Source organism: Polypterus senegalus, chromosome 15, assembly GCF_016835505.1.
Source record: "Polypterus senegalus isolate Bchr_013 chromosome 15, ASM1683550v1, whole genome shotgun sequence".
NCBI lineage: Eukaryota > Metazoa > Chordata > Cladistia > Polypteriformes > Polypteridae > Polypterus > Polypterus senegalus.
In genome coordinates this window covers 106,802,234-106,816,343 of record NC_053168.1, presented here as the reverse complement: position 1 = coordinate 106,816,343, position 14,110 = coordinate 106,802,234, and the positions used below count along the sequence as shown (strand labels likewise).

General features: G+C 41.0%; 1 protein-coding gene across 4 annotated transcripts in view; it reads right to left on the bottom strand.

Annotated features, from left to right (window-relative positions):
- Window positions 1-13,163: 13,163 nt before the first annotated feature.
- golga4 (golgin A4) overlaps window positions 13,164-14,110 on the bottom strand; it is a 225,531-nt gene continuing 224,584 nt past the window's right edge. For all 4 annotated transcript variants that reach the window (XM_039736487.1, XM_039736488.1, XM_039736489.1 and 1 more), the window contains one exon: window positions 13,164-13,828. Coding sequence is in view for 1 of the 4 variants with exons in the window: in XM_039736488.1 (XP_039592422.1) it covers window positions 13,814-13,828 (15 nt within the window). In the remaining 3 variants the exon portion in view is untranslated. The remainder of the gene's footprint in view (window positions 13,829-14,110) is intronic.

The window sequence follows — 14,110 nt, the reverse complement described above, 5'->3', positions numbered from 1 at the left end:
CTGCGTGCAGAATTTAATTCACAAAAGTAATTTGCTTCAGATGCTCAGACGTCATTCCATGCAGACACATCAGGAGACGCTAATGAAAAAAACATACGGCAGGAATGTATAAGACGCCTGCGGGCTTTCTATGCTGCAGCACCCCACCTCCACCACGTCGCCGTGTGTCTCAGTGTCCGCATCGGCCCTCAGTGTGACCACCCTGTCCATCCCGTGAGATTCACCTCCGTTCTCAGGACGTTCAGTCAGTTCCGCTGTGCACTCCCTTCAAACTCCCACTTCAGTATTAGGCTGCTGCTTAAGGTCAGTCTGCGGCCAGGTAGTGGGCACTGCATATGACAGACCACACAGGACAAGACGGTAAAAGACTTGCTGTCCATTTTTGTGTAACCGCTTACAACGGCAAATTGAAAAGCTGCCATCAATGAGAAACACAACTGCTAAGAGTACAAAGCTGCTGAGAATGGGACTGACAACACCCGGGCAGCTCAGACTACTCTGGTCTCTACAGGCCTTTTGAATGGACCTCCCTCGATCAAGAAACAGAAAAGGAAGAAAATGTATGGATTTGATAGTTAGGCTTAGCCACTGTTAATGACACCTGGTGCACAGGATGGCTCATTCCACCAAGGCCCATTTCCACTAGGCCCCTGTCCGATATCAGATTCTAAATTACATTCAGAAAGCATCATGAGAGGCTTCTGAAGCTTGAATCTAACAAATCATCAGGACCAGATAACATTGCCAAAACAGACACCTGAAAACTTTGTTTTGGTGGAAAAGCAGCTTTTGAGTTTGTCAGAAGGGTGAAATGCAAGGGAATGATTACAGGAAAATAACCAGACCATAAAGAACACCCTGCGATGAGAGAAGCTTGTGGCGCTGTGCATTTTAAATAAATAATTGGAAGTCCCGGAGCATACAGGCGCACATGGGAATGGGATGTTTAGCCGATTGCGCATTCATGTACACCCCTTTGGTGCAATATGAGGTGTGGCAGAAAAGTAATGAGACTGATTTTTTATTTACCAAAGTTTTTATTTTTTTCAAACATCAATGTTATCCCCTTCAAAGTAGTTCCCTTGGGCAGCTACACATCGATGGAGACGTTTTTCCCACTGTTGGTAGCAGCACTGGAAGTCTTCAACCGGTATGGTGTTCAGCATGTCCGTTACACTCTTTTGGATGTTTTCTAAAGTCCCGAAATGACGTCCTTTGAGGACATTTTTCAGTTTAGGAAAAAGAAAAAAATCACACAGACTGAGGTCAGGTGAATAAGGGGGCTGGGGAACCACAGGAATGCCTTTTGAGGTCAAAAATTCTGTTATGGAGAGGGCAGTTTTTCGGCACCATTTTGGCACAGACCTTTCGCATGTGCAAATTTTCATTCAAAAATAGGATGAACGGTAAATCTGTTCAAATTTAATTGTTCACTCAACATTCGACGGTCTGATCTCACAAGAGTGTTCACACGTTCGATGTTTTCATTGGTTTTCGAAGTTGAAATCCTCCCTGAACGGTGTTCATCTTCAACGTGTTTTCTGCCTTCCAAAAATGATTTGTGCCAGCGAAAAACTTCAGCTCAGGATAAAGAATGTTCCCCATAGGCCTGTTTTAACTTTTCAAACGTCACACTTGCCGTTTAATGCCACAACGTTGCTCCAAATTCCGCTGTTCCATTTTGCGTGACGCACAACCAAAACACAACTTCGCTAATAGCAGTCACAAAAATCACGTAGTTAACGGAAGGAGTTGAAACTCGCACTGAGCTATGGGAGGGTACTGATGCACGTGCTCTATCAAGGACAACAGCGCAGCGTTGCCAGATCGCTTGCAGTGTTGCCAGTCTCATTACTTTTCTGCCACACCTCGTAAAGGGAACTTGCAGGGTAAAAATGAGGAGAAACAAGGAAACAGAACCGTGGGTGAGAAGGCAGTATCAGGTGGTCAAGCCAGTGAGCGGTAGAAGAGGCAGAGGAGTGAGTGATCGGTGCTCCTGGGGTGGATCTTTCCCCACTAAATTTATGGAGGAGAGGGGATGGTTATGGTGGTGTCTTTCCTAAACATCCTGAATAGACTAGGAGAGCGTGGTGAAAGATGGAAGGGCAGCCGGCCCTGAGCCATCCAGCATATGCCGAGGTAGTCGGCCAGGACGGGCATTTCTGGAAGCGAGTGTCCCTGCTGGCCGAGCTGGAGAGACAGGCAGTGAAAGACGTACAGAGTAAAAGAGAACTCGATGAGTATGGTTATTGGATTTTAACTCGCAGATTTTCACTGATTTTATGGATTATTTAAGGTATGAAGAGCACTGCGTGTTGGACACTGTCTTTGTAAATAAAGAACTTGCACCTACCCCTTGCTGATTGTGTGTCCCTCATTTGCCTGGCTCATCATCAGCTTCATTATCGACGATTCCAGGTTTAAGCTGCCAGGGTCTGTGGAGACTGTGACATCCTCCAGCCAGGTTACCTGCAGGTTAAAAGGGTGCCATGCCTGGAAGTGGATTGGTCAAAAGACTGAAATAAACCGGTGGAGTGGAAGAAAGAAGCAGACTTTAAACAAAATGTAATTCATAGTAACGTTATTAATTTCATTAGAACAACGGGGAGAAGGACGATTCTTCATTCTCCAAAATAACATCAAGTTGAGTATTGAAAGTCCTGAAGTCTACCATGCTACCTGGCCGCATATTCCATATGTTTCTGGCGTTCTGTGTAAAGAAAAAAGTCATAAATATGAATAAACATGGAAATAAAGGTCGCTGATCCCTTATCTGAAATTCTTGGGGTGGGATGTGCTTTAGCATTTGAAATTTTTCATATTCTAAAACAGTTTGACGGTGTTAACAGATGGGTATACTATATTTACTCGCATTACTAATATACTTACAGTATATGCAGTTTTTGCTTAATTTTTATTTAAAAGTAACTATGTATATTAACATGTTTTGTTTTAACCAGCCATATATGCACCACAATGGCCCCAAAATGCAACTGTTAGAAATACAAATTAGGTGAAATGCAACATTGGAGGATAAGTTTGGTATTTTTCAAATTTATTTCTTCACAAACATCATATAAGCATTTGCCACACAAAACTGTGTTCTAAAGTTAATTGTGTTGTTCAAATTAAAAAATATATATATTATATATCCCTGGATGGTACAGAAGTCCAGCATGGAGAACACACCCCCTCACACACACAGTTTGTAGACTCTGATTGGTCCATGCTCATTACATGGCCCTTCCCTGCTCATTACAACAATGAATTTCCTAAATGGTCACCTTTCATTAAAGAAAACCACATTACAACACAGCAGACACAGAGGAGCTGCTCTCGTGGCACTTGTCGTGTTGCTTACCTGTATGTACCCAAATTGTGTTTTGTACTGTACAACTGCTTGTTGCATACATGGACAAAACAAATAATTTTACAGGCTGTTAGTTTTACAATAAATCCCATGGCCTGTGGCATTACAGTTCCTTCAAAGTGGACACTTCCTCTTCCCGTTTCCAGCCATTCACATGGGCCCAAGTGTAGACCAACATCTATGTCATATGAATTTTCAGTTGCTTTAGTGTGGATGGAGATATTTTTCTAAACAATGTAAAAATGCTAATGTGGACAGAGATCATCTTAGTTTAAAAACACCATTTTTAAACGAAAACCTAGTAGTGTGGATGTGAACTGCAGTAACAATGAGTTCTAGGTGGTTTTCTTTTTGCACCCTCTACTTGTAGCTATTCTGTGGGTCTCTTTATCATTGGCGATTCATTCTACTGTACTGTCTGTTCTAGAAAGTTGATTCTGTTCATCTGGACATAGTTTTTTTTTTTCCCACCGATACGTTTCATCACTCATCCAAGTGACTTCCTCAGTCTCAGATGACTGCAGGTTTCTCCAACCTTATAAACATTATCTTGGTCTAATGACCGAACTAGCACCATTGACTAACAATGGGCCGTGTGATCAATGATATGCAAATTGTCCACTGATCAATGAATGGTCATGAGTACCATTCACAGAGAGTTGGGGATTTGCTGCAATCACCGCATTGTAAGATGGTGAGAGATGTACCCTTAGGCCCCCTCCTAGGTTCAGAGATGGTCGTTCCTTTTTCACATAAATGGCCTCTTTGACTCCTTGCTCAAACCAGCGTTCCTCCCTGTCCAGGATTTGCACATCTTCATCACAAAAAGAGTGACCACTGTCCTGTAGATGTAAATCGACTGCAGAGTCCTGGCCTGACGAGGTAGCTTTTTTGTGCTGTGCCATCCGCTTTGCCAGTGGTTGTTTGGTTTCCCCGATGTTTCACCCCGATGATTCACGGCAATCCTCTTGGCACATAACTGCATAAACTATATTATTATGTCTGTGCTGGGGCACCTGACCCTTGGGGTGAACCAATTTTTGCCGTATCGTGTTTAGGGGTTTGAAAGCCACCGAGACCTGGGGCCTCATGTATAACGCTGTGCATAGAACTCACCCTATAACATGGCATAAGCACAAAAGAGGGAATGTGCATACGCACAGAAAAATCCAGATGCATAAATCTGTGCATACGCAAACTTCCATGTTCTTCCGCTCCATAAATCCCAGTCAGCGTGAAAAGTAACACATGTGCATACGCCTGCTGTCCCGCCCCAGCTCCTCCCAGAATTACGCCTCTTTGAAAATGCAAATCAATATAAATAGCCCTTATGCTCAGCGTTCTGTGAAAAGGCAATGGCAAAAGCATAGGGGGAAATAGAAGAATTTCAGCGAATACCAAGATTTAAACAGTGGTATAAACAAGAAAAGGAAGCTGATCGAGTGACATAGAGTGTCGGAGAAACTCGAAAGCTCAAGTTCACAAAGTCGCACAGTGCTGGAAATAAAAAAGAAGTTGTCACATATCAAAGTCGCCGTGAAAAGGCGAGTCGTAGCCCACCGTCTGAGTGTCATATGAAAGCTTATTAGGGTACAGAGAAAAAAAAAGCCACAAAGTGGGGAAAAAGCATGAAATGTCAACTTTAATCTCCAGACTTCCACTTTAAAGACAAAATAAACTACATGATTAAAGTAAAACATTATAAACTTAATCTTAAAATCGTTTAATTTACTAGTTTCTCAAATCCCATTGGAACTAAAGTAGCACGTTAATTGCTTTGTTTCATATTTGATCTTCTATGTGCTCTATGTTTGTGAATCACTATGTGCTTCCTGGTTTTCTCTTCCTTCGACAGTACACAGAATCCATTAAATTCGTAATATTACAGCTCTCTGAATAATTAAAATACTGAGATGTATACGTGATATAATTTTTATGATGATAGGAGTTAAATTATGTTATTAAACATGGGAACACAGCGGCGCAGTGATTGTGCGCAACCTTCAATGAAATACTTCATTGTAGCAGTACTGTCTCTTTCAAACGTACTAACCTCCAATTCCTGTCTTACTTTTCTTTCTCCAAATACCCAATCACTACACAATCAACTCTGTAATAGACGTTAAGCCATCTGTAAGCTTAGAACGCAATTCTTCAAAACTTTTAAGGAACATCGAAATATTTTCATAGTACAGGTTTAATTGTTTTATCCATCTATCCTTCAAGTGTCGCGCCACCCACAGCAAGAATACAGCGCGAGGCAGGAACAATCCATGAACGGAGCACCAGGTCCTTGCTAGCGCTGCGGCACAGTGTCCTGGCATGTTTAATTACAGTAATCCCTCGCTATATTGCGCTTCGACTTTCGCAGATTTTATATGTAAGCATATCTAAATATATAATGCAGATTTTTTGCTGCTTTGTGGGTTTCTGCTTGGACAATGGGTCTTTCTGGTACATGCTTCCTCAGTTGGGTTGCCCAGTTGATTTCATACAAGGGAAGCTATTGGCAGATGGCTGAGAAGCTACCCAATCAGAGCATGCAGTTAAGTTCCTATATGCTAAGTGGCTCAGCGATGGAGCGCCAAATTTGATTTCGCTGGGTTAACCAGGAAGTCTTGTCTCGCTCATTCGGCATCAACGTGTTTCACTGTGTAAAGAGTTAACTTTTGTGCTCTTTTGTGTTTATCTTTGTGCATAGTCAAGCCCTTCATTAAGGCTCCAAAACGATCTGCTCCTGCTTCAGGGGCCGTGCCCAAGTGCCAACGGAAGATGCTAAAGATTGCCGAAAAAGTAAAAGTTTTGGATATGTTGAAGGAAGGGAACAGCTACACCGGTGTAGGACGCAATTACGACATCAATATTTAAAAAGGAGGGAAAGAATATAAGGTCAACGACCGCAGTGTCCTTTAACCAGGGCACAAAACGAGTTGTAAGTGGACGTAATAAGGCGGTAGTCCGGATGGAATCTGCTTTAGGGATTTGAATTGAAGACTGCCGGAAGAAGAACAACGGTGGTGCTACACAGTCGCCTGAAGAGGCTCCTTTACAAGAGCTGTAACGCTCTCCTTTGTTATGCAGTAAAATTAAAGTCATTGTTATTGGACAAGTCGTCAAGTCATTGTTGGTGAGTAACCATTATTAATTTTCTACGTACAGTACTTAGTACATGTACGTACGTTTAGTGTCACTGTACACACGTTTACTGTATACAATTTTTCTTGCATTGTATGTATTTATTGCTGGTGGCCTGTCTATCGTAATGGCTGTAACATATGTGATATCGGAGACACACAATATCTTTAAAATAATATTTAGGTTTTACTGTGTATAAACAGTGTGTTTACATACATAATTTCAACGAATCCTATCTAATATCTAAGAGAATACAAAGGGTTTATGCTGTATAACTGTGCGGGAAATGTTTATAAGAGTATGGGAGAGTGTATAAGGGCTTAAAATATATAAAATTAACCATATAAACATTTGGTTTTTACTTCGTGGATTTTCACCTTTTGCGGGGGGGTTCTGGAACATAACCCCTGCGATAGGTGAGGGATGACTGTATTAACAATATAGATTATTTAAATGAAGTTAGATTTATCTGTATAATATAATAAACATTTTGCTGCATTTCATCTTAAAAATTATATCGTCATCATATGTAAATTATGTGAATTTCCCCTTGGGATTAATAAAGTATCTATCTATCTAATATGCGCTTTATAAAGTGGCTCAGGCTGTGCAATATTATAACTATAGTGCAAGTTTACAGTGAGGTAATTGTACTTATAAGTACAAAGTGTTCTACAAAGAGCACTTGATGGAGTGATTGACTGCCTTTGTAGTTCTTTGGATGAAACTGTTTCTGAGCCATGAGGTCCGTACAAGAAAGGCTCTGAAGCGATTGCCGTGTGAGAGCAGTTCAATAGACAGCATGGCTGAGACAGCGTGTGCTTGATGCTGTATACCAATAATTCTCTTTCTCAGCTTCTGTTCATGTTTGTTTCCCCACTCAGATACAGTGATATAAATACTCCAAGTAGTGCAGTGAGAGTAATTTGGAAAAAGATGATCCGCTGTGGCAACCCCTAACGGGAGCAGCTGAAAGAAGAAGGAGGTGCAGTGAGAGTAACAACGCTAAAGCAGCTATGGTATTTAGAATAGTTTGACCATTCTGTGGACCATTATATTGTTACTGGTTAATTACAGTCAGATGCCTTAAACTAATAAACAATATGTGGTTAAATTCAGTTTATTTAGAAAGCCGCGTCAGGGATGTGGATCTGAAAAAGAAAGGGAAACCACACAGGACCAGTAGCACTGCTTTGACGCTGGGTGCCGCCAGTCTGCAAAACCAAGCGCAGAACTTGCGTACGACAGGGTATGAGCTACCGTGGAAATGTGTGTGGCTGTGCGCCAAGTTTAGTTTTATACATCGCGATTTGAGCATGGAAACATTTGTACACAACATTTTTGTGCGTACGCACCGTTTATACATGAGGTGTCAGGAGTGTCAGGAGTATCGGAACAGCTGAGACGCATGGGATCACCAAAGGTTTTTGCTTAGGCAGCGGTTGTCCTTCCTCTCTCCTGGATTGCTTAGAGCACGGGAATCCGGGCCAGGAGGGCTGCAATGACTGTAGGTTTTCATTCTAACCCTTTCCCTAATCAGTGATCAGTCTTTACTGCTAATTAACTTGTTTTCCCTTCTTTTAATAGCCCTGTTTTTAAGGATTCAGTGCTCTGAATTGATTCTTTTCTTCATTAAATGGCAGCCAAACAGAAATGAGATGTGAAATGAGCCAACAGATGACCAGCTAAACTGGGTGTTCAAACTCCTGCCAATTTCACTCCAACCAGTTCTTTAATAAAAAGCCCATTCTTGCTGTTAATTAAACAATTGCTTAATTCCACGGCTTGTTACTGCTCTCATTCTGCCACAGCAGACATTTCCAAAACTGTTGATCTTTATGTTCAGATAATGTGATAAGCTGGTGATGTGGCAGCTTGTTTTGTGTCTCATTATTGTTTGGCTCCTCATTAAGGAAAAAGAAAGAAGTTAGGGGTGCGAGTCAAGTTAATTAAAACAAAGGCAGAAGAAGTTAATTAGCAGCAAAAACTGGTCACTAATGAGGAAGATGGTTAGAATGAAAACCTGCAGCCACTGCAGCCATCCAGGACTGAAGTTCGACACCCCTGGCTTAGAGCCTTCTTTAGGTTTTAGGGCAATTTGCATATCATTGATCACACTGCCTGCCTATTGTTAGTCAATAGTGCTAGTTCGGTCATTAGGCCAAGGTACTGTTCATAAGGTTGGAGAAACTTGCAGTCAACTGAGACTGAGGAAGTCACTTGGATGAGTGATGAAATGTATCAGGGAAAAAAAAAAAATCAACTTTCTAGAATTTCCTAACCTGGATTATTGAGCATGCATCGAGACTTTCTACTGTCTAGTTAAACACAAATGTAATTCAGGATGCAAATTCTAGCAGTAACTTGGAATAACCTTCAGATCAATGTATACACCACGGGAGAAAAATCCTGCAATGAAAAGACTGCAGCATGCATGGAAAACCAGACGACCTCTAAACCTATACATTTTTTGCAGCTTTCTGCTCGTCGCGCTGCAAGGTTTGCTCTATGAATTACATGGAGGGTGCAAAGACACTTCTCCGTGTTTCTCTAAAACTGAACCTGGAAATATCACTCTGCAGGCCTGAATACTTTTCAGACTGCACAGCAGATGGAAAAAGACAAATCAAGACATATGCTGTGCTTTCTGTTCAGAAAAAGAAATATTTATGGATTTTTGTTTTTAATTAATTTTATATACTCCAGAGATGCACTGTGCTGAGCTGTAGGGCCTTTTAGTGTTACGTCCTTTAGATCCAATTATTGTGAATGGGCCTTATGTTAAGCTTCAGCTGAAAACAAAACTAACACACTTCCAACTTTTTCATTTTCAGCAGAAAGCTGTGAACATTACCACTTCATTTTTCTATTTTGTCTGAAGAGAAGGGGGCTGCTTAGGGGGACGTGTAGTATGTCCTGGCCTCTGTGCCCCTCTGATACAGGAACGTAAAGGAGTATACTCTGCTGAACACAAATGACCTCAACACCACAGGCCAAGAAACAAGTGCATAATTAGAAAGGGCTGAGTGAGTGTTGTGAGAAAGAAGAGTTTCTCTGGTAAATGACAAAAAGAGACGAGGACAATGTCCAGAAACATTATACAGGGTGGTCCAGATCTAATTATGCAATTTTTATTACGCTATAACTTAAGTTTATTACATAGAAAATCGCCCAAAAAATCCAGGACCATCGAGAAGTGTGCAAACTGACGACATGAAGAATCGTCCCTGCATAAATCAAAGTCATCCTGACGATCAGGACCACCCTATATTGCAGCCTTCCCTCATTTGCTGATCCCTGTCAATCAATACATTGACCTTTTAATTTTCATTGATGTCCTTCTACTTGCGCTCCAATAATCAGGAATCTTTAATCTTTTGATTATGCCATATGCATATATATTGTGTACATTAAGTCCTTTCATCCATTTTCCAAACCCACTTATCCTGAGCAGAATCACAGGGAAGCTGGAGCCTATTGCAGCAAGCATAGGGTGCAAGAAAGAAACAATCCCTGGATGGCACACCAGGGTGAAAACATCTTTACACACACACACCGCCACACATAATTGGGCCAATTTACCATTGCCAGCCCACCAAAACTGCACACCTTTGGACTGTTAAGAGGAAACTGGAGTACCCAGAGAATAACCACACAGGAACGGGGAGAAAATGCAAACTCCATACACGGAAGAGCTGGAGTGTGAACTTTGACCTCCTTACTGCAAGACAGAAGCATTACTGTGCCGCCTGTACATTTCAGTAATGCTAGCTAGAGTTCTAAACATCTTGTGTAGATAATGACTTTAATGGTTCCTGAGCCGCATGTGCGAGTCTCCCAGTTACACCAGTGCCCCAACATTTTTACTATCCTCAGTATTTCAAAATTCAGATCTTAAAGGGTTAAACTGTAGGAAATTGGAAAGATCAGGAAATCCTTACAAATGGGAAAAACAAAACAATTGTTTACTTTGCATTTATCGATTCCAGTGGTAGTTGGGCCAGCTGCAAACAAGACAGATGTGGAAAGTTACAAGATATTAAGAGGAGGACATGAGAGGAATTGCAACACCAAAGACTTCCACGATGACCAGCTTTCTGCCAGCAGATTCCAGGACTCAGCCTTGACCCTGATAAAATTTCATGGTGTGCGTGCACTTTACTCTGAATCAAATCACATTCCTAAGAAGATAAAATAAAGCAGCCTTCAAAAGATGGCGCTAAAATGTGCCAAATGGCTCGAGGGATGACAAGCCAGTTTACTCCAACACGAGATAAGCACCGACTTTCACGGCATCAGGGGACTGAAAGCAGTGAGTAACAACTGTAGAATTTCTGAAGACTAACTTGCAGACAAACAGATGCATTAAGGAAAGACAACAACTCCACAGACATGGATTTAGACAAGCTAACAGTAAAGAAAAGATTAGAAACCTTTTGTGACTTCTTCTGATTTTGTAAAAGGAATGGCTATTTATTATTGCTTTTGAACCTCTTATAGAATACATAGTGTATATTAAACAAGACTCATATTTGAACATGCTGGCGCAGTATTTCCGACTTGGAAGGAGGGCCACTTTTCCTTGAACCAGCAATTAAGAAAATAGATGCAATTGAACCAAATACAGATTTCTAATAAAATCATTGAGAGTTCGAGGGCTGTTGCAACAGACGTGACTTTTTCAGAGAGATACTTTCACGTCCCACGAGACGAGACCTTGTGCCAAGAGATTAGCCATGGCCAGGGCCGGAAATAAAAGACAAAGAATAGATGACAATGTAGAACGTTGTAAAGAATTCAAAAACATTGGCACAATACACTGTAATAAGAATGAGTCTGAGACATCATAAAGAGTTGGGGCAGCCACCCGTATATTATTTTCTCAGCTGCGAAAGTTGCTTTTTTGTAGCACGATGTGCATAGGTCAGAGTCCAGAACAGAACTGCCTGTATGGACGCAAGATGGCAGTTTTAACAACCCATAAAGGAAATGACGTCGACGGTGCAGGAATTGGGACTGGCACCTCGTGCCCGGAAGTGATGTCATCATTGGGGCCGGTGACAGGCGGGATTTCCCAGAAAAGGTCTGCAAGGGACTGAGATAGTCAGTACACTCTGCCGCCCCCTGGCCTGGCATAGAATTACTACTGTTTAGGCCCTTCAGCTGTTTCCCATGCACACGTGTGCGACAACACATGCAGAGCAGGTTAGAGATAATGGACGTACAAAAATTCGAAAGTCAGAAAAAAAGTGATAAAAAAGATCGCATTAGTGCATACAAACAGAAATTATTACTCGGTGAAATAATGGAACTGCGAAAAGAGATAGAATATATTGTTCGGATTTAAACAGACTTGTAGATCGTCTAATTCGTATTGCCATCAGGGAAAAGTTGTGTTTCTTCTCAATGAAGAGGCGTATCCGTGAGAATTAAATGATTTGTTGTTTGGTGAAAGTGAAATCCCACAAGAGAAAATTTCAAGCCCCGCGAGACAAGGCTTTATGCAAAGAGATTTGGAAAAGTCCTACCCACATCTAAAACATTTACAACCACGCACACGGTTCAATCATTTCTCATTTGTGTGAATGCTATTGTCAGATACAGTTCATGTAGAGAGAAAGAAACGATATTCACTCACGGGCAGTTATATGTTGCACTGTCACAATGTAATTCCAAACACGGAATCAAAGCTCAATGCGGTATTGACGAAAAGGGAAAAGAGATCGAATATATAGACATAAGTGATATGACAGAAGTATGCAGATAGTGTTTGGCTTGTACATCAACTAATTCGTGTTGCCATCAGGGAAATGTAGTGTTTCTTCCCAAAAAAGAGGCCTATCTGCAAAAATTAAAAGATTTGTTGTTTGGTGAAAGTGAAATCCACATACGTGAGCGACAGAGATATGAAGTTGCTGGTGCGCAGCGCAGGCAGGGGGGTTGGTGAGTGCAGCGGGCAGGGGGCAAAGCCCCCTAAGTCTTAGCAAAACACACACTCTTGTTAGACATTGTGAGAATATGACTGGATAACCGACAGGACGATTACATGACAGAAGTAACTAGAGATTTTTTTTCATGCACATTTAAATATTGTTTGCTGTTGTTCAGCACTGGTCCCTGTTGAAGCCCACTAAATCAGAAACGTTGTTGTCCGTTTTCCCACAAAACATGAGATTAAACATTTTTCTCAGCCATCGATACAAAGAACGAGGGGTAAGCAAAAGATAAAAAGTATGTCTTTTGGGTGGAGTATTCCTTTAAGGCAGCATCAGGATTCATCCAACTAAGCAAAATTACACAGTGCTAACAAAGAGAACCATTTTATCCTGAATGAGCAGGACAAGGGGTCATTGATATCTCCATAAGACTTTGACAACACAATAAAGAGACATATAATAATGTCAAAGTTGAAATTTCAGCCAAAACCTGTTGACAGGTCAGGGCAATACCAGGTTGCACATTACTCAGTTGTAGGTTTTATCCTGGGTAGATTTAAATTTTTATAAATCCATATCAGCACTGTTTAGGAAGGAATATTCTCTTTGGAGGGAGGCCTTCCACTCACCTTTGATTTCGAGTATAAGATGGCCTTCCAAGATTAGGCAATGCATTATAGTAACAGATCAAGTTATTATAAAATTGCAACTAGAGACACATATACTGTAAATAAAATCTTTATTAACTCTTTTCCAAATTTATTAACATAGCAACATTCACAATTTGCCCTATGTTACAGATATGTTATTTACAATTTACAGTAGAATATTTCTATGTTCCAGAAAATATAAAGTACAAAAGCAATGGTAGACAAACAAGGTACCTCAGTCCAGTGCCGTTTCCACAAAAGCCAAGGAGCGAAGAAGAGGAGAAGCTGTATAAATATCAGGTGAAAATGTTTGTCATACAGGCTAATAGGCAAAACCTTCCACTTATTGCACAATCCATCCGACAGTACTCATTCAAAAATGAAAAAAGTCTCCAAGTAAAATAAAATATTAATTATACTTAACCCAAACAAAAGTCTTAATTAACCCCAGATTCCCGGAATAAATGCATGATTTGCTTTACAGCATATTAATCTTCATGTAGAACAGTGGCAAGGAGGCCATCAGCAGTTCATGGTCAGTTTACTAAGGTGATAGGCTACCTGGTCAGTTTAGTCTACTTGGTGATTTCTCAAAATTCATCAAACAAAAAGATAAGGTAGGTGGAAAAGGAAAAAGCAACCCTCCAGTACCACCAGCTTCAGGACTTGCAATGTATCTCTTCACACAATCAAGTGTTGGGCACGTTGTTGAGTCCTCACTATCAGCGCAGCCAGGTCTGGAAGAGACAAAAATAAACAATATCAGTGAAACAAATTGGAAAATGGCAGCATTTCTTTGAGATGGACATGAAGTGTGCTACCGTGTTGTTACCATAGTGCAAAAGAGTTACTAGAAACACAAAGAAATGAGGTAAGTCAGGAAAAGCAAAAGCTTAATAAAAATGCTAAACTAGTGGAGGGATTGGGGTGGTGATTGGAAGGGTACACATTCATTTCCTTTCCACTCACTAACCAGCTGGAGATATACCAAAAGGATAAATTTTCACTTATAACGTACA